Source organism: Pezoporus wallicus, unplaced genomic scaffold, assembly GCF_028554395.1.
Source record: "Pezoporus wallicus isolate ANWC-B61680 ecotype Strahan unplaced genomic scaffold, APGP_CSIRO_Pwel_v1 contig_6274, whole genome shotgun sequence".
NCBI classification, from domain to species: domain Eukaryota; kingdom Metazoa; phylum Chordata; class Aves; order Psittaciformes; family Psittacidae; genus Pezoporus; species Pezoporus wallicus.
Genome location: NW_026635738.1, coordinates 1,586,976 through 1,605,837, shown reverse-complemented (window position 1 = coordinate 1,605,837; position 18,862 = coordinate 1,586,976). Strand labels below are relative to the sequence as shown.

Here is an 18,862-nt window from a genome sequence, read left to right as displayed (position 1 = left end):
GCACCGTGAAATGAACTTCCTCTTGAACCCTGCTGATGTTTTTCAGCTTTAGCACAGCACATCCCCCAGACCTGCTGAGGAGAGACTCCTTTGCCAGCTAAGACACCAAAAACTTCCACCTTTTACCAAGGCGCTTCCTCTGGGATGGTTTGCATGCAACCTGTATTGCATTGCCTCCATCTCAGGTGGATTTATTACGTGAGTCTCACCAAACTTCCCTCATGTCCTCAAGGTTCAGTGCCAGAAATTCACTGAGTGGCATTCACTGCAGGATGTTCCTTTGCATTGATCTCTTTTATTAACAATAACTGGAAGAAAGATGAGTGCTGGCTGACCCTGGGATTTTAGCAGGACTTAGGACCTTTAGACACCAAGTCACCAGTTTGAAGTAGGTGTCACCTTATGTCAGCAGCCACAAGCCAGGACCATCTGGTGGCTGCTGGCAATAAACAGCTCTTGTGGTTCATGGAGCGACAGAAGCATTTGATAATCCCAGGCCTGTTTATTCGCACGTGTCCCCCAGTGCCAAAAAATGTTGGTATTCACCATGTCTGAAGCTAAAAATAAGACACCATAACAGATTAAGGATGAATTAATGTATATCACATCTTGCCTTGCAAGGCTTTACCATAGACAGGCTGCATCTCTGCATCTGGCATCAGTGATGTTAATAAAAAGGCAAATGAAGTAGTTGAACACAAGAACTCGTTTTAAAATGAAAATAATGAAGTGGGACGTGGCTGGGATAACACTGCATTGCTCCAGATGGGGGGGGGGTGTTATTGTAGTCTCTAACAGGTGAGGAAATGAAATGTTCAGGAATTTAAAGCAAACCTTTAACTTTGTTAGCTTTTATAGAAGAGAATTGCAGAGCATTCAGAGGAACACAGGCAGGTCCAGTGAGTAATTACGCAGCAGCGTGGATGCAGTTGAGCACACGGGGCTATAGATTTTGTGGAACAGGGTCTCAATTCATGTGTTACCTCGGTTTAACCAAAGCCCAGCCTCTGTTTTCACTCCTTAGCAGCTAGTTTATAGTAGGAAAAGATCAGGATCCAGCGCTGGGTTTATGTGGCAGCTGCCTTTGCTCTGGCATTAACTTTGCTTTCGAAGTTTTTCATGGGTCTGGGGTATTTTTGGGTAGTGTAAAATAAAAATAACAATTTACAAATGCTTATTTGGGCTCAGGCCAACATCCAACACCCCCTTTCACTCTGCATCCCAGGTTGTGGCTCACAGTTTGGGCCAAATCCCAACACCTGGAACACTGGCACCACCGGGATTGCACCCGGGGGTGAAGGTGAGGGCTGGAAACACGGGGGGTGCTCATCCTGCCTTGGGCTGGGGTCTGGGTTGGATCCTGCACTGGGATCTCCCATCTGATGCCTGTTACTATTTGCATTTCTTTGGTCATCCCTGTTGTTGTGCCTCATCCCAATTCTGACAGGTTTAGATGAATAGAATTAGATTAATAGAAGGATTAGGTCTTAGGCAGAAGCTCTTCCCTGTGAGGGTGCTGAGGCGCTGGCACAGGGTGCCCAGAGAAGCTGTGGCTGCCCCATCCCTGGCAGTGTTCAAGGGCAGGTTGGACACAGGGGCTTGGAGCAAGCTGCTCCGGTGGAAGGTGTTGGGGTTGGAGCTGGAGGAGCTTTAAGGTCCCTTCAGCCCAAACCACTCCGTGATTCTGAGTCTCTGATTGTGCCCACCGCAGCTCAGCTCCCTTCAGTAGCTGGGTTGAAAAAAGCCTAATTTTCCTACCATATTCCACCCCCCCTTCACTCAAAAGGGAATTTTGAGACTTAATTATTTTCATTCCCTGCTAGACTAAATAATTAGGGCAAGGGACTGTTTTCCATAAGAACATTACACTCCATACTCCACGGAGTTTATTCTGTTAATGGAAACTCTACACCTTCAATAGCCAAGGGACTTTCAGAATGAGTTAATGCCTTCGAAATGAAATTTCGGAGACCAAAGTTTGTAGGTTTCTTTACAACTCCAGAAATTATAGTATTTTTTCAAGTGTGATAAACTTAAAATGAGAAACAGGTGACTGATTAAAAATGAGGGTATTGTTGAGCACTCAGCCTAGCTGAGTGTGAAGCTTTACTTCAAGCACAGTGATGTTTGTGGAATGTGGATTTACCAAATATGCTTGGGCAGCGGATAGTTCATAAAACACCAGCCCTCGTAAATCTGAACGGTAGGGCTTTGGCTGAGAAATTCATAAGTGTTTAACACACCGTCATGGAAGCAGACTGCAACAATAAAAGAAAACAAAAATCAGGTTTTTGCCTACAGGAGGAGGTAAAAAGAAACCCCGGTTTGTTATTTTTGACCTGAAGTGTTCGGTGTCTCTGATATTAAATCATGTTCACTTAAGGACTTTTATTCCAATTATAGTAGCACTTTGTTGAAAAAGGCCCCAGCATGGATCTGAAGACCTGGATTTGTAGTGGTGGTGTTATTTATGGAGGCAGCATTTCCCATTTGATGCTACCTGGCTGCAGGAACACAAGAAGAGTACAGCGTTTGGTGTCCTTTCTTCATTTGGTTGCCCATTTATTGCCCATTTGTGTCGCAGCTGCTGGGCTTTATACCTGGACTGGATTTTCAGGCCATGTAAGTCACTGTGGACCCTGGCAGAAGGTGTAGGGGCTTCCCTGTGGTTGCTCTGGAGACACAGCCCTAGCCATGGAAAGGGCTTTGCATTTGCGCAGTGTAGAAGGCACTTTGGGGGCTGCTGCCTTGGACACCCCGAAAGGGTGAAGGTAATTCTGAGCTGTTGTAGCAGCAGGGAGCATGGGATTGTTGGAAGATACGGGCATCACTGGGGTGTAGGTGGAAATGGCATTTCTGTTCTGCAAGATCTCCCAAAATGTCTTTCAGGGAGACAGGAGTGGTGTTTAGGAGCATCCATAGGGATGTGAGTCCTTCAAGGTTTGAACTTGGGTTTGGCTGAATCCCAAGTGCCTCCTCTGACCCTGTGGCAGTTCAGACAAGTCTCCCTCCATGTCCCCATGTGGTCCACAGGGGATGAGCCATGAACCTGTGCTGGGAAGTGACAGGATCCTCAGAGGTGAAAAGGTAGAAACACATTCTTTTGGCTTTCGCAGTGGGTTTCATCACGGTGAAATGTTTTATTGCAGTTTGCTGCTTCTTTCCCTCTATACTGTAATTTAAAAGAATATCTTTAATTTATCATCAACATTGTAATGTCTGATATTATCAGAATGAAATGAAAGTTTGAGGGATTTTCTTTTGGTTAAAAACAACCTTGGTGTTTCAGCATTGTCAGGGATGGCAGAGCTCATCTACAGCTACCTGAATGAAAGGAGGATGGAGCCAGGAGGTGGCTGCTCTCTTCTCTCACGTAGTAAGTGACAGGACAAGAGGTAACAAGCTCAAGCTGAGTGAGGGGAAGTTTAGATTGTCCCGTGGCTGTGGGAGCATCTTCTTTGGTGAGGGCAGCTCCTGCCTTGGCTACATTGGGAGCATCAACTGCATCCCCATCACACCTGGTTTCAGTGAAACCAAAGTTTGCTCTGCCCTCAGTGTAGCCCCAGCCTCCAGCCTCCCTTCCTAACCTGTCCATGGGGGAAAACCCCCACTTTGCCCTCTCCCAGGAGAGTTTTGAGGAGAAACTGCCCATGGGATGCTCTGGCTCTGCAGGCCCAGACCTCGCAGGAGCCTTGGAGAAAGAGAACTCAGCAGCATTGAAAAACAACCCATAAAACTGCCCTTATTCTGCAAACTTGGGCCAAGATGAATTTATGATCCCTCCTACTAACAGGGCTCGAAGAAGCAAGAAAGCCGATGATGGAGGCTCTGTTACTGTAATGAATTTGTACTTTCCACTGCCCCTTGCTCCCTGATTTACAATGGAGTGGGGAACCTCAAGAGCAACAAAAAAAGCCCCTAAAAATGGAAGAGCCGCCCCGTGTTTTGGTTTCTTTCTTCCCTCTCCCAGCCCGCCTTGGCCTGTCAGGCCATTAATTCTAACAGAAACCATGGGCTCTGGTTTTTTCCCTCGAAGCCCTCAGCTGTTGCATGGAGACAGCTGCACCCTCTGGAACTAATTACAGCTGTCTGGGAGATTTAGCCCTGCATCCCACCAACTCCAGTCTTGCTGCTAATTTCTAACACGTCCAGTTGGAAGATGTCATAAGAGGCTGATATATGATCGAATGTTGAAAGTGCTGCAGTGCAGCTGCTACTGGGCATCTGGGGGATGGAGATATTGATGTAAAAAATAAGGCTTTTTATTTTTAGCCTTTCTGCCCTCCCTGAGGCCGTGGTGGCGATGCCCGATGTGGGTGGTGATGGAGAGAGTGCTTGTCCAGAAGGGTGGTTGCAGACGGGTCCTGATATTCCATGTGGGGTGGTGGGGTCCTTCTGGGCATCTCTGTGGTTCTGTCCTCTCTCTTCCAGCTATCTACATGGGCATCAGTGCTGTCACTCTGCCAGCACCTCCACTGGGCTCAGAAGCTGCAAAAGGGGCCTTTCTGTCCCTTGTCCTCTTGTGGTCATAGCAGAGAAATGTCTTCACTTGCTTTATCTGACCGTATCTTGATTCTGGGCACAGGTTACTCAGAGAAGCTGTGGCTGCCCCATCCTTGGCAGTGTTCAAGGCCAGGTTGGATGGGGCTTGGAGCAAACTGCTTTGCTGGAAGGTGTCGCGGGCCATGGCAGGGGTTGGAACTGGATGAGCTTTAAGGTACCTTCACCCCAAACCATTCTAGGATTGATTCTGGCTTCTCAAATGATTATTTATCCCTTGCGTGTTTCCACAGGGATCTGACCCCGTTCAGCCTAACTCTTCTCCTGAGCCATTTCCTGCCTGGCTGTGGTAGCTGTTTCTGGTGCTTCCCAGGGAGCCAGGAGGAGCTGCTGGTTGTGTTTGCTCCATAAACCCTGGGAAACTGCTTACAGCCAGGATTGTCCTTCCTGACCTTTCTGTCTGTCTCCTCTGAAACAGGAGTCTTGCCCATCCTTCTCCCAGCATGAGTGACCCATGTGCATTAGACTCCTTTTGATGTAGATGAAGTCAGATAACTTCTTCATGACCTTCTTGAGGATGTTCCCAGATCTCCAGAGCAGCAAGTATGGTTCATGCATGCTGGCGGTCTCCTGCATCAGAGGGGGCTCAGGGACCTCTGGATCTCTTCCATCAGCCAGAAGGTCTTTGTGTGAGCCACAGAGTTGCACAAAACACAAGCAATTGCTGATAAGGTGAGCTGTAGCTTGTAGTGGTATCTTGGGATGGAGGTGACTGCATGCGAGCATCTCACCTGAATTACAAGCTGTCCAGGGTTCCAAGTGATGCCTGTAAACTCTGTGAGCCCTGAAATGAGAGGCTCTGGTGAGTATTAAACTCTGCAGCTTTTGCATACTCGACTCTTGCAAGGAAAGGTTCCAGGTTTTCCATGTTTCTCCCACTAACCATGGGACGAATGGAGAGGATGGATAGCGCAGGGTCCAGATGCTGCTGTCATCATCCAGATTCTGATGCTAAGAGGTATTCTGCTGCACAGAGGTATTTCCATTGCAGTTTCTCCACACTTTGGTTGCTGTAGCTGTGTGAGGGCTCTTTGGTACCTCCATTTCCCAGAAACCTTCAAGTCTTGTGTCCTGGATTCCAGAGAAGTCCTGGCCGTGCAGGAGCCCTGAGGTTGTGTTCCAGAGCTTTATAACTCATCACTGGGTGAGTGGTTCAGCTCCTGGAAGAGCGCAGCGTGGAGTTTACAAGCTCCACAGCCCACAGAGCTGTGCAGGTTCCTCCTCCATGGATCTTGTCATCCTAATGTGGACCATGCATCTCAACACAGCAGATCATGGCTCAGATGGGGCGTGCTGGGGGAAGCGGAGTGATTGTGGTTGGGACAAGACTGTGGCTGAATTTAGAAGTTGGGGGTTTGGGGGGGGACTCTTCAGATTCTTTTTTAGGCTCTGAACAGAAGGGTTTGAAACGTAGTCAGATAGAAGGGCAAACTTTATGCCACAAAAATGCATCTTCAGTTGCATGTGGTTGCTTTAATGCTCACACGGTTCTAGTTTTACATGTCAACCCCTTTGATAATGAGCGTTTTAATAGGCAGAGAACATATGGGAAAAATCATACCAAATCAGATGATAGGTATTATTTAATGTGGGCAAAGCCTGTTCGAAAGGGACAAGGAAATTTTCATTCCAGAGGGGTTATAGGACAGTCCTTGAGGTTGGGGAGAAGGCGCTTCTGTGTCTGGTGCAGAGACCTGACATCTCCTGAGGTATCCCAGGTCTGCTTGGATAAGTCAACTGCTCTCTGTGCTCTGCATCCCCATCTAGAAAATGGGAATTCTGCCTGATGGGGTTTGCAGATAGCTCCTTTTGCATGGGGCACTCCGTTATCCCCACATCATGGGTATACATGGAGATGGGTCCAGCTTGGTAGATGCTCTGCAGTTGCTTAGTGAAGAAAAACCCTAAAATCCCCAGTGTGGGAGGCAGAGGGAGGCGTCGAGCAGGAGAGGAACTGACATAAAATCAGCCCCTGAAGCTTTCTGGGGAGGTGGATGTGGTATTTTGAATTCAAGAAAGCAAGGAAGCAGCTTGGAAATCTCCAGCCATCCCGGGCAGGAGCCTGGAGGCAACCCAGGCCCACGGGAATGTTGCTGCTCTGTAATGTCTAATTATTAACAGGAAATTTTGTGCTCCTGTGAAGTAAACACTGTGGGAGCAACACTTCAGCCCCCGTTTGACTTTGAGCAGCCTCAGCAAGGAGGAGGGAGAGAAGGTGCAGAAGCAGCCCCGGCTGTAATGAAGCCAGCAGCTGCAGGGCAGCATTTATGGTGATGAGATGCAGGTTTGTGCACCCTGAGCCCCAGCCAGGGCTAAGGCATCACCTCTGCCTTTTCCCATTGACCTTCCTGTATTTGGGGGCTGGTATCCTGCCTCCCTGCAGCTCCTATCAGCAGGCAGGAAGGGGGAATGCTGGGGTGGCCCAGGAGGCTCTGCTGTGGAGCGGTATGGAACTGGGGGACATCTCCATCCCCACTCTTCCCTCAGCACTCAGCCGTAACCCGTTGTTTAAATTAGGGCCGTCCCTGTGCAGCTCCAGATGCTTTAATCTGGCCTTCCTTGGATCCACCCCTTTATCCTCAGCAGAGGGGGAAGCACGGGGATATTTTTCCTGCTTTCATTCCAGCCAGGAGACAATCAGAAAACAGATTTACTGTGGGATGCTGAAAGGCAGCAGCAAGTGATGGGCGTGAGGAACAGCTCCGTGTTCATGTGCTGTGTTAGGAGAATCGCTCCTGTATGGCCCATCTGGGTACCCAGCAAGATCTAAATTGAGATGTCGAGATGTGATGATGACAGCAGACCTTTTAATCTGTTGTCTCCAGTCTCCCATTGGAGTGGCAGCGTTCCGAAGGTGAGCACTAATGGCAAATATACAGGAGTCATCCCTAATTATTTTAGCGGTAGGAAGGAACTTTATGGCTGCCCGAGGTGCAGCGAGCAGCTGCGGGAGCGCCGTGCCCTGCTCAGTAGCAGGGTTTGTATTTTAGTAGTGAAGCAAAGCAGGTTTAAATGAGCATTGACATGACTTTGACATTTTTATTTTGTGGCTTATTTTATGAACTTAGCCAGCAAAGGCAGCGATGCACTCTGCAAACAGGGACCACATCGCTGGAGCACCGGGGTGTTACTCCTTCTCTTGTCAGCATGCCCTACATCAAGCGGGACCGAACCGAGCGGCACGGTCAGGCTCCGAATGTGTTTGGCGACACTGATGAATGCTTCTTTCTGCACTGTTTGCAAAGCTCCTTTTCTGGCAGCTCCCAGGGCAGCCAGAAAACAGATGCGCTCGTAGCTCTGCTAATAAGCTGTGGAGCAGAAGGAGCAGCCGTGGGCTGGGGCTGAGGGATGCTGGGGCTGGAGTTGAGCTCTGTACCTAGAAGCATCTCGGCCAGAAACTCTCCATAGTTGCTCTTAGGCAACAATTTTCCTGCTGTTTTTCTTTCAAACTTGGTTGTAGAGAGATGTATGGAGCTGCTGGTGGTGGTGGGAGTGCACAGGGGGTGTTAAAGCTCTTCTGCCTGGTGCATCATTATTAAATTGTATTCCTGTGAGGGTGCTGAGGTGCTGGCACAGGGTGCCCAGAGAAGCTGTGGCTGCCCCATCCCTTGCAGCGTTCAAGGCCAGGTTGGACACGGGCTTGGAGCAAGCTGCTCCAGTGGAAGGTGTCCCTGCCTGTGGCAGGGGTTGGAGCTGGCTGAACTTTAAGGTCCCTTCCACCTCAAATCAGTCTGGGATTCTAAGAGGAGCACGAAAGCTCCCCACTGCCTCACTCCATCAGGGATGGCAGCATTGCTGCTTCTGAATGTGAGCATCCCAAGGATGGACGAATGGAGCACCAGGATGCAGGAGCCAGACAGGCTGAGCACCAGCAAGCTCATTTCTCCATCCAGCTCTGGAAAGACTCAAAACCTCCACTGCCAGGGCCTGTAAATATGGACCGATGCCTTTCCACCTTCACTCAGCAGCATTGCCATTCCCTCCTGATGAGGCTGTGCTTTGTCTCTCTGCAGGTGGATCCGAGGGGAACACTTTAAATACAAATTCAGCCAACCTGGGGGAAAGCATGCCAGCGAGGGGAAGTGGTGGATTCGGAAGAGGATCGGCCCTTACTTCCCCCCTGTCAACCTCAAGGGCCTGAAGAAGTTCTATGAAGACAGGAATTGGCCATACCCCATGCGGGACTGATGGAGGAGGATGAGCAAGGTCAAGAGGGACCAGCTGGGGAAGAGGGAGAGCAGCAGCTCCCTTACAAACAATATCTCTTGCCTCTGTCTGTATTTTTTACCCATACCCTTGCTTACACATATTTTACAGAGGGCTCCCAGCCAACCTGCTGTTGTGCTCTGATTTTTCTCCTCTCTCTTTTTGTTCATCCTTCTCATCACAGCCTTGCCTGGTGACTGACTTCTATTGCCAGGCTGCTCCAGAAACCATCAGCAATAGATTTCAGGAGAAAGGTGAACAAACATCACAGTTAGTTTGGGGTAGGTGTTGGTGTTGCTTTTCCTGACCCAAACACCCTGGGATCACCTCACCCTGTATTTCCCTTGTCCCTCCTGTTTGGAGTCTCCCCTCATCTGTGTTTAAAATCACCCCAAATTGTCCCACCACATGGGTTTTACTTGGTGAGCCCAAATCACAGTGATGGGAGGGAAGTGAGAGCTTGACATGGCTGGTGTCTGAAACAGCCAGCAAGTGCCTGGGGTGGTTTATCATAATCCATTCCTTGTTAGCACCTCCTGCTGCACATGGTTCTTCTTGCAAGGGTTAAAAAGAGATCAAAGCCATGCATGAAACCTCTTTGTATCAGGCTCGCCTGCAGAAAGCCACAGGTTTACTGAGGAACCCAAAATAGCTCCTTGCTGGAGCTACCATGTGGGCTCTGTGACTCAGCCCTGAGGACAAGCACAGCCCTGTGCGGCCGCCCTGTCCGGTGTCCCAGTGCTGCCGATGCTCCCGGGTCTCCAGGTAGGGAAGGAGGCAGGAATCAACACATCTGCTGCCAGCCCCACCACCTCTGAACAGGGCTTGTTTGAACAGGGCTTGGCCTGGGCTGCACCTTCCTGTTTGCTTAACCTGGGATTTGTACAACTGGGGCTTTTTTGTTGTTGGCCCCAGGGCTGAAATCCGCCTGTCTGGGGAGCTGGAAGTGTCTGAGCAGCTGTGATCCGGGAGGAGTCGAGCATCCCATGGGCATGGTCCAGCACTGCAGTCTGCACAGCACGCAGCAGGCAGGAGAGGGCAGGGAGAAGCACAGAAAGGAGCTTTCCAGGCTTTTCCTTCTGGGCTTTTGCAGACATTCCCCTTGGCACCCAGGGGAGGAATTCCAGTGGCCGGAAAGCTTACAATGAGGCTTTCACCCTTCCAGAGCAAACTGAGCCCAAGCCATGTACAAGGGGAAAGCACTGCTGTGTGCCAGGCAGGGGCCACCAACCTCGCAGGGACCAACAGGCAGTGGTGGTGGCCACATCTCTGTCCTCAGGGCCCATCCCCTCCCATGTGAGATGTGCCAAAAGCATCTGAATGTGGTTTTGAAAGAAATACGGGTCCAAACTGGGAAAAGCAAAGGAACCAGTAACTGGCACTGGCCTGGGGCAGCACAGGCTGTGGGTGAGGGCACAGAAATGCCATTTTACACGTTTCTCCCCCCTGTTTTGCCTGCCTGAACCAAATGGGCATATTTCTGGCAAGGGATGAAAGCAAACAGCTTTGAATAACCGGCAGGAGCTTCACTCATTTTTGAGTCCAGCATTAAAAGTGTTGGACAAGAGCAACAGCCCCAGGAGGGCAGCCAGGCCCTGGGTGCAGTCCTGCAGTGCCTGCCCTGATGCCAGCTCCCACGAGACCAAGACGATGGGTGGTAAATAAGGTGAGTCCTGGGTGTCCTGGCACTTACTCGTGTTTGAGGAGTGTCTGGTGGTGTCTCCAAGTGTCTGATCACAGTCCTGGTGATCCCAGGCTGTGAAAGCACCACTCACCCTTCCCTTCTCCAGCGTGCCCAAGGGTATATTTGGGCTCCCTCTTGGTCTGGGGTTGCTTTTCTTTTCCAGCTGCTTCATCTCTGGTGGATCCAGCTCAGGATGGCTGGAGGGAGCAGGACGGTCCGAAGTATGTGAGGTCCTGGTGTGTGCCCGACTTTCCCATCGATGAGCCAGTATTCTGGGAGTGATGGCTGGTGGCTGACACTGGGAATACAGTGCCCATCACTTGGAGCTGCAGTGCGTCTGCAAGATGTTAATGCTCTTGGCCAGAGATTGGGAAAGTCCTTTCTGTTCCTTGGGTCTTTTTCAAACCCAGACGAATTGCAGGGCTTGTAGTAACATACAGGGTGCTCCAAATTGTAAATCACATTTATGACTCAATTGTGTTTTCCTAAATATTTGCCATAGTTGGAAACCAACGCTCTGTGTGAACAATGGAAGAACATTTTGTTCCGATTAGCGTGCAGAGGGACGGGGGTGAGTGCTGCGATCCCGCATCTCGCTCCCATTATCATCCCTCCTGGCTTGGTTGACCTGCCAAGGGACTGGGGATGGAGGAGCCCAGGCTGTGTCCATCAAGAGTTGATGAAGGTCTCAAGTGCAGGCTTATATCTCCATAGAGGTACGGAGTATGGGAGTGTATCTCCATAGGTATGGGAGATACCAGCACAGCTTCACGCTGAGCATCTCCCATCTGTGTGATGTGTGATCCAGCACTGACAGATGTTACTTGCAGCATTTCTATTTTCTTCTCCATGTCTGGAACTGGGTCCTGGAATTGGATGCACAGAGCAAGGCTGGACCCTGTCTCATGGTCCTGTCTCATCTCTCCCAGGGCCTTGGGCAGGATGTTTTTGGCAGGTGAGTTGGCCAAGAGCAGCACACATCCATGTGCTCTCTGCTGTGATGGGATTATGGAGCCTCCCATGAAAAGGCACTTTTCACCTTCCCAGCTCCGGGGACATCCATGTGCAGAGCCTGCACCAGGCTATCCCTTGCCACCAGCACCATCCCTATCTCTTTGGGGCCAGCCCTGCTCCCAGGAGGGCACTTCCCACAGCAAAAAGCCCATTAGGATCCCACCTCTGTGGCTGCACCCATCCTGCCTTGGGATCCTCCACACAAAGCCAGGGGATTTAAATCCCTGTAAAGTCACTCTCTATTCCCCATTCCCATCCATCTCTGTATGTGCCAGCGCACGGGGTGAGGGTGCCCCCCTGCATGGGTGACGGGTGATGGGTGACAGACATCCCCCGGGCATCCCCAAATGGTGCTGGCCTCCCTCCTTCCCAACTTAATTAATTTCTTTTGCTTACCAACCTCTGGGTCAGGGCTAATGGAACCCAGACCAGCATTTCCATTCCTGCTTGTGCTTGTGGAGCTTTTATTTCTCCCCCTTTTCTCTTCCTTTTCTTTTTCAATCAAAACTGCTCAGTCCGCTCCGGAGCGCTGCCTGGAAGATAATACACATTCAAAGGCAGTGAGGAAGGTGCATGAGGGGATTAAATTAGAAACGTTTCCCTGGGATAAAAATTGTAAAGAAGAAACAATTCTTTCAGGGGGGAGGAAATCGGAACCACATTGTGTTATCTGTTGACTAGAAGTTTGCTTGGAGAGGGGGTTTTGCCCTGTAAAACTGTGTCATTCCCAAGTCAATGTGCCGTAAATCCATTTGGAAGGTGACTGTGCTCTGTTCCTGACAGGCTCCTCTTCCTCAGGTGGGGAGATGGGGGCACACACCAAGCACCCAGCAGAGAGAATGAGAGTCCTGACACCAATTCTATGGGCCCTGGGGTGCAGGGTTTGGATCCATCAGTCAAAACAATGATCAGCTGAACCCCTCTGTGACAACTCCCTTATCTTGGCTGTGTTTCCCTAGCCCATCCCAATGATCCAGAGGTTTCTCTGCATCCTGTTTTCCCTCTTACTGTTTTCTCTCTGAGGTCCAACTAGGTCCCAAAACCACTTGACGGGAAGGATGCAGCAAGGCTGTTTGCCCTGTATCAGCCTTGAGCAGCTCAGGCTCCCATGACCACTGAGGCATCTGAGGGGACATTGTCACATCAAAGCGAAGCAGCTTCTGTTCTGTTTTCCCATTGGGATTTATTTCTGCTGCAGGAGCAGAGAGGTTCCCAACTCCACCATCACCACGCTGGTCACTGGGCCCTGGGAGGACATCTGCCCATTGCCAGACTCCTCAAAGAGACAGCCTTCCTGTAATGAAAACCTCTAGGGTTGGTGTAAAACCCCTAAGATTTGGCAGGAAAAAAGCAATTCCTTCCCTTTGATCTTCTGACATCCACCCAGGTTGCATTTTCAAACCTTTCTCTGGCTGAAAGTGTGGATTTGATCCGTGTTTTGGGAATGTGGCCCAGTGGGGTCAGTGGTGAGGAGCTGCTGGAGAAGGTGGGCTTGTGCCTATGCAAGATCCTCATGCGGGGCTCAGCCCTGGTATTACCCACATCAGCAGCTTCAATGCACCAACCCTGAGATTCCCTTATTCCTGGATCATTTCTAACTTGTAGTTATTTGGTTTAAAGCAGCCAACCTTCAGTCTGGGAGTTCCTGTGAAAAATACATGGATTCCTGTATGATTCCTGTACCTTCCCTGCTCCCAGCTGCTTTTAGAAGCTGGCTTTACTTTAACACATATTGAAGGAAAGAGCTTTTTCCCTTCCCAGTAGATTAAGTTTGGCTAAACAATTCAGTGTGAACTGCTGGGCATGAGGCAGAAACCTGTAGGCTAAATTATGCAGCTGCTCCAAGTTTAGACCAGCATGGGATGAATTTCAGGATCGTATATTAGTTTTCATTTAATCTGATTATTCTAGGCTGGAGTTCCTGGAGGGTCTTCAGGTTATTGTCACTCAAAAGGATCTTTAAAAGCTTCCATTTGCACTCAGCTTTTCCCATTAGAAGTCTGTTTTCATTGTGGATCGATTCTTATTTTAATGAAAAAAATCATCCTCCCAACCCCCTGCCTTTTCTTCCCCCCCCAGCTGGGGTTAAAACCGAAGCCACAACAGGGTCTTGCCACTCAAAATACCATTTTCCTCTTTTCCTGAGGGCTCTTGGCTTGGTTGAAGGAGCTTGGGCAGGCAGTGAGGGAGTAGATATGCCCCTCTGCTCCCGGTGGTGCTTCCCGGTACCTGCCTGGTTCTCCTCACCGGGAAAACACTCCAAGTGGCTCAAATCCTGGGGGCATTCCTAGCTCTGAAGTCTCAGAGACTAATGCAGGACTAATTGATCTTAAAAGCCTGCTGCTGGATGGCTCCGAGTCATGCTGTCAGTTCAATGGCTGGTTTCTATCTGCTGCCTCCTCCCAGATTCCAGTTTGGAGAGCAGCACAGCCTGGCATGGGGTCCAATGGGAACTGCCCCCCTTGGAATGGGAAGGGAACAAACCCCACGGTTTGTGCTGTGAGGACACCCTTGTCAGGTCTGGGTTTTGCACAAGAGTGGCGGCTTTGTGCCTTCAGGCTTCCTGGTGGTGCTGAGCTGAAGGCACCTCCCTGGAGCATCCATCCCGCCTTGGCCCATTGCTCCAAAGGGGATGGCTGAGGTAGATAAAAACCAATATGGAGACATCAACAAATAAACCCCAAACCCTTTATTTATGCAGGATTTACATTGGCTGTGCCAGCCTGAACCTTCTGGAGCCCATGTACCATCCATGCTGCTCCGGTAAGTGATCCCAGCGCTGACCCACTGGGGAACAGGACCATGCTAGCCTGGTGCAAGGCTGTCCAGGGACATTCATGTCCTGGTACCTTGTAATTCCCTAAATTCCTCCTTTTGCTCATGTTTCTCACACAGGCAGGTAAGGAGGAAGGTGTTGAATCATCCCTGTGTGGATGCTGGCCACCACACAGGTCCCTACCGATGGCATTGGGGTTTTCAATCCTCTTCTGCCTCCTTCTTCCCCCTGCGAGCAGGATGAGGCCTGGCCTTCAGTCTTCCACAGTCAGTTGGATTTTGCCATGTCCTTCCCATCCCCAAACCATGGGGTTTTCCCCCGTTTCCCCCAGCACAGGCTGGGAGCCTGCTTCCTCCACGGTAGCTGCTCCGGATGAGGTTGCACATTGCTGAGCCTTTTCCCTGTGCGTGCCTGTTGCTGGGACAGTCTCACTAAAATCACACCACCTGCAAGTGGTTACTTAGAATAATAAATAAGTGATAGATTATCAAATAAAGCGTTGGCTTCAGATGAGGTCATCCCAGCCCCGTGTCGTGGGTCTCGGAGGGTTTGCAGCCTGCTTTCCGTGGGCTAAATAGCTCTTGTATCAGTCAATAAAAAGACTTGTCGAGATTAAAGAATCAATTAGGTATTAGCCAAAGGGGCAGAAAGCGTAACCCAAACATGCTGATAAAATCCAGTGGGTGATTATGGGAATGGTTCTCATTTCATTTTACTTTGGAAAGGAATAATTGCTCGTTATAGAGCATGGAGCGAGCTGGGCTGGATCCTTTTCCAGGTTTAGAGAAGAGGAAATCCCAGTGTTTGGCTGTCGAACACACTTTAGAGCTGGATAGGTATTTTGTGATCCTTACATTGAGGAGCATCATTTTATCCTTGTAAAAGTGGCCAGGGCAGCTTGGTTGGTTTTTTGGTGGAGCTCTGTCCCACAGCTTGTCCCATCCCAGTGCACATGTCCAGGATAAGGAGTGATGCTCGCAGGAGGGGGGAGAGGGATGGGGCCGAGCATCAGCTCCTGGGTATTCAGCTTGTCACGCAACCTTTGATTAACCAAGTAAAATCTGATCAGGTGAAAAAGCATTTAGGGATATATAAATATATGTGTATGTATATATATATATATATTAGAGGTTTTTTCCCCATATTTACCATATGGCCTTCCATTTTCCAGGAACACACATCTGCAGCACCGGCCCCGGCCTGGGCTGGCAGCTCGCAGTCAGGAATTGGGCTGTGCAGTGTCACCTTCAGCTAATTCATGTGAACATTTATTAAGTGTTAGTCTAGTGCAAAGCCTTACCTCATGTTGGGCCCAAAGTAGGGAATACCCACTGCAGGATGGCTCTTTGGGAAGGAACGACTGGAGCATCCCACCCAGCACTGCAGATGCTATGGGGATGTGCTCTGGAAACGCAGGGGATGAGCAGCAGGATGGGTCACTCTGGTTTTACCTGTGTGTTTCTGCAGAATGGGGCATTCTCCAGAATGTTTTCCAGGGAGGAAAGTTCAAATGAATTATTGCTTTTCTTCCCCCCCTCATGTTAAGATGAAATGTTTGGTTTTATAAGGGGAAAAAAGCATGGATTGGATTGTTTCCTTTAGAAGTCTTCCAATACCTAAAGGGGCTAAAAGAAACCTGAAGAGGGGCTTTTGACAAGGGTCTGTAGGAACAGGACAAGGGCAAAGGGCTTTGAACTGACAGAGGGGAGACTGAGATTGGATATTACAAAGACATTCTTTACTATGAGGGTGCTTAGGCGCTGGCACAGGATGCAGGCAGTGCTCAAGGCCAGGTTGGACACAGGGGCTTGGAGCAAGCTGCTCCAGTGGAAGGTGTCCCTGCCCGTGGCAGGGGTTGGAACTGGAGGAGCTTTAAGGTCTCTTCCAACACAAACCATTCCCTTATTCTATGATTTGTGCCTGGACCTATTTCTGCAGGGGAAGCAGGGTGCTTTCAATTGGACTTTTATTTCCACCCCACAAGAAGCTGGAGCAATTCTTCTGGCCGGATCCCACTGCCTGCACTTCCTCCTGACAGATTCCCAGCTGCCTGGCCCTGCCTGGATGCTTCCATATCCTTCACAAAGCATTATTTTTATGGTGTGCATATAGAGCACACACACACAAAGTGCATCACTGCAGGCTGGCAGCGCCTCTCAGCTGGGAAGGAGCTGTTTATTACTCCATGCCCTCGCCTTGCAGCTCCCCATGTACATCCCCATGGCTGGCTGAGGCAGGGAATTTGGTTTTCCCCTTAGATGTCTTTGTTTTCCCTTCTCACAGGTGATCTACCACCAGGCCGTGCTGTGCTGCAGGGCAGATTGCCTTGTGTGGGCTGTTTTGAGGAACGTTGGAGAGTTTATCCTAGTGTTTGCTCCCTGATACAGGCAGGCTGGGCAGAGATGCAGCACGTCTGAGGCATTGCCTGACCTCTGTTTTTCCATGGAAAAATGGAAGGAAAAACAGAAGCCCAAGGACTCGCTGTCTCATTGGTGTAAAAGCTCTTGTATAAGGTAATTTTCCCAGCTAGTGATGGATGGCTGGAGCGTCGGGAAGGGAGGGATCGCTCCAGGCGGCTGTGGCGAGGAGTTGGGTTTCAAGTGTAGGGATAAAGAGCCCAGTCCTCGCTCAGGGGCTCTGTGCTGCTAATCCTGGTTGATTCTCTGTCTAGCCCAGCCACACACTCTCTCCTAAGCTTCAGTTCATTAACAAGGTGCAGGGTAAAAGACACCTCAGCAGCAGCTGGCGGCTGCGTGGTGCTTGGTGCTGACACAGCCACATCCTCCTCCAGCCCACAGGAGCAAACTCCATCCTCCCAGAGTGGCTCCGGGTCCATGGGGTTTGGCCCTTTTGGGATTGTTTGAGCTGAGGCCCATGATGTGTCTCTGCAGCTTGTCAGCTTGGATAAGAGTTGCTTTTAAGACAGTGGTGACAAATGGGAGGGATGGGAGATGGGTCCATGTGGCGAGCTCTGGCAGCAGTGTAGGACACAATGGCTCTTGCACTGGGGGTCTTAAACGTCCCAGTGCAGCACAAGCAACCCCTGGGGTGCTGCCCTGGCAGGGTGCATTGTATTGGCAAATTAATCTTTGTCTCCTACACCAAATCTGAGAGCCCTGAAGTGAAGGACAGTGGGTTCTAAGTGGGGAAGTGGCATCTCTGCACTCTAGGTTGTAGATCCAGTTTGTTCCCAGTGAAGTGTTGAAAGAGGCAAATTCCTTGTATAGAAAATAACAATAATTAATCGTGATTTATTGTTAATAATATTGAGAGTGCTGAGATAATAAGGCAAATAAATATACTTTGGAAACAAAAGGCCAATCTGTAAGGCTAAGTAGAACTGGTTTTCTCTCCTGGAATACAGTAACTTTTACCCATGCTAAGAAGGTTTCAAACAAATGCAAAGGTGACTGAATTTACATGATTCCAGTCTCTGAGATGATCTTGCCTGTTGCCAGACAGTGTGGAGATGCTGCCTGTACCTACAGTGGTTGTAGCGCTCACATGCATAAAAGGCTGTAGCAGCCACATCCAGCCCTGCCTGCAAGGGAACACAGCACAGCTGAGCTTTGCCCCTTGAGCAGAACCCAGAGGCCAGAATCTAACATCAGAAGAGTCAGAAGTTGGGTCAGAAGACAAGGATGAGAAGTTGCGCTTCTCCCTGTCTCCGGGAATTTGGGAATCACAGCACCACACAGAAACCCTTGCCCCGAGACCCCTTTGCGTCTTCCCAAAGCCAGAGCCCGCCGCGGCGAGGCTGGATGTGCCGGTCACAGGGCGAGCTCCGGGTCGGCTCCTTGCGACATCCCAGCATCCCTTCCCGCTCCCTTCTGCTCTCTAATTAATTGTGTTTCCCATCCCTTTGTGAGCAGGGAGCGGGCAGCTGTGATGGAGCAGCCATCTGCAGCGCCCGCCCCGGGAAACAGCCTCGCAGCTGCGCGCGCCTGGTACCGGCGGTACCCGGACGAGGTCATTCATCACCAGGAGCCCGGGCAAGGAAGCTTGGCAGGGAAAAGGGAGGATGGCAACCACAGGAGGCAAACCTTAAATATACTCTGCCACAGCGAGTGTTGTATCTACAACCTCGAAGCTGTTTTCCTCTTGCTGTTACAGAAGGATGGGATGCGTTCCTTGTATCCGGTGTGGATGGAGCGGCCCCAGTACGCCTCCATCGAGCCTGTTAGAGGGAAGAACAAACCATGCCCCAGGGCCAGCTCTGCCCCAGGAGCTGGGAATGGGATATGGCAAGGGCATCCCTTCTCAAGAAGCATGGCAACGGGGGATGAGTGTTTAAATCAGCAATGCAGCACATTGGGTTATGTTGGGTGGTGATGGAGGGTGCCTTTCTGGTGCCCTCATGGAGGCCTTTCCTTCCCATCGTTCCCTGGCCTGTAGACCCACCTGTGCTAATAAGAAATTGCAGAAGAGAGCAAAATATGTGAGTTCAGCCCTAGCGGTACTTATGGGCCTCTGACTGTGCTGGCTGTGGTTATGTGAAATGCTGCTGAAGGCTCTGACCCACTTTCCCCATTGTCTCTCCTGCAGCAGCTGAAGGTCCCCGTCATGGATGGCCTTGGAGCGAGGACACAGTGATGGGGAGCTCGTGTTTGCCACCCACATCC

At 50.2% G+C, this 18,862-nt stretch overlaps 1 protein-coding gene across 4 annotated transcripts in view; it reads left to right on the top strand.

Annotated features, from left to right (window-relative positions):
- The window catches only part of LMF1 (lipase maturation factor 1), a 175,375-nt gene extending 166,483 nt beyond the window's left edge, over window positions 1–8,892 (top strand). For all 4 annotated transcript variants that reach the window (XM_057398153.1, XM_057398154.1, XM_057398152.1 and 1 more), the window contains one exon: window positions 8,574–8,892. In XM_057398153.1, coding sequence (XP_057254136.1) covers window positions 8,574–8,748 — 175 coding nt within the window. In that variant the 3' untranslated portion in view covers window positions 8,749–8,892. The remainder of the gene's footprint in view (window positions 1–8,573) is intronic.
- The last annotated feature ends 9,970 nt before the right edge of the window (window positions 8,893–18,862 follow it).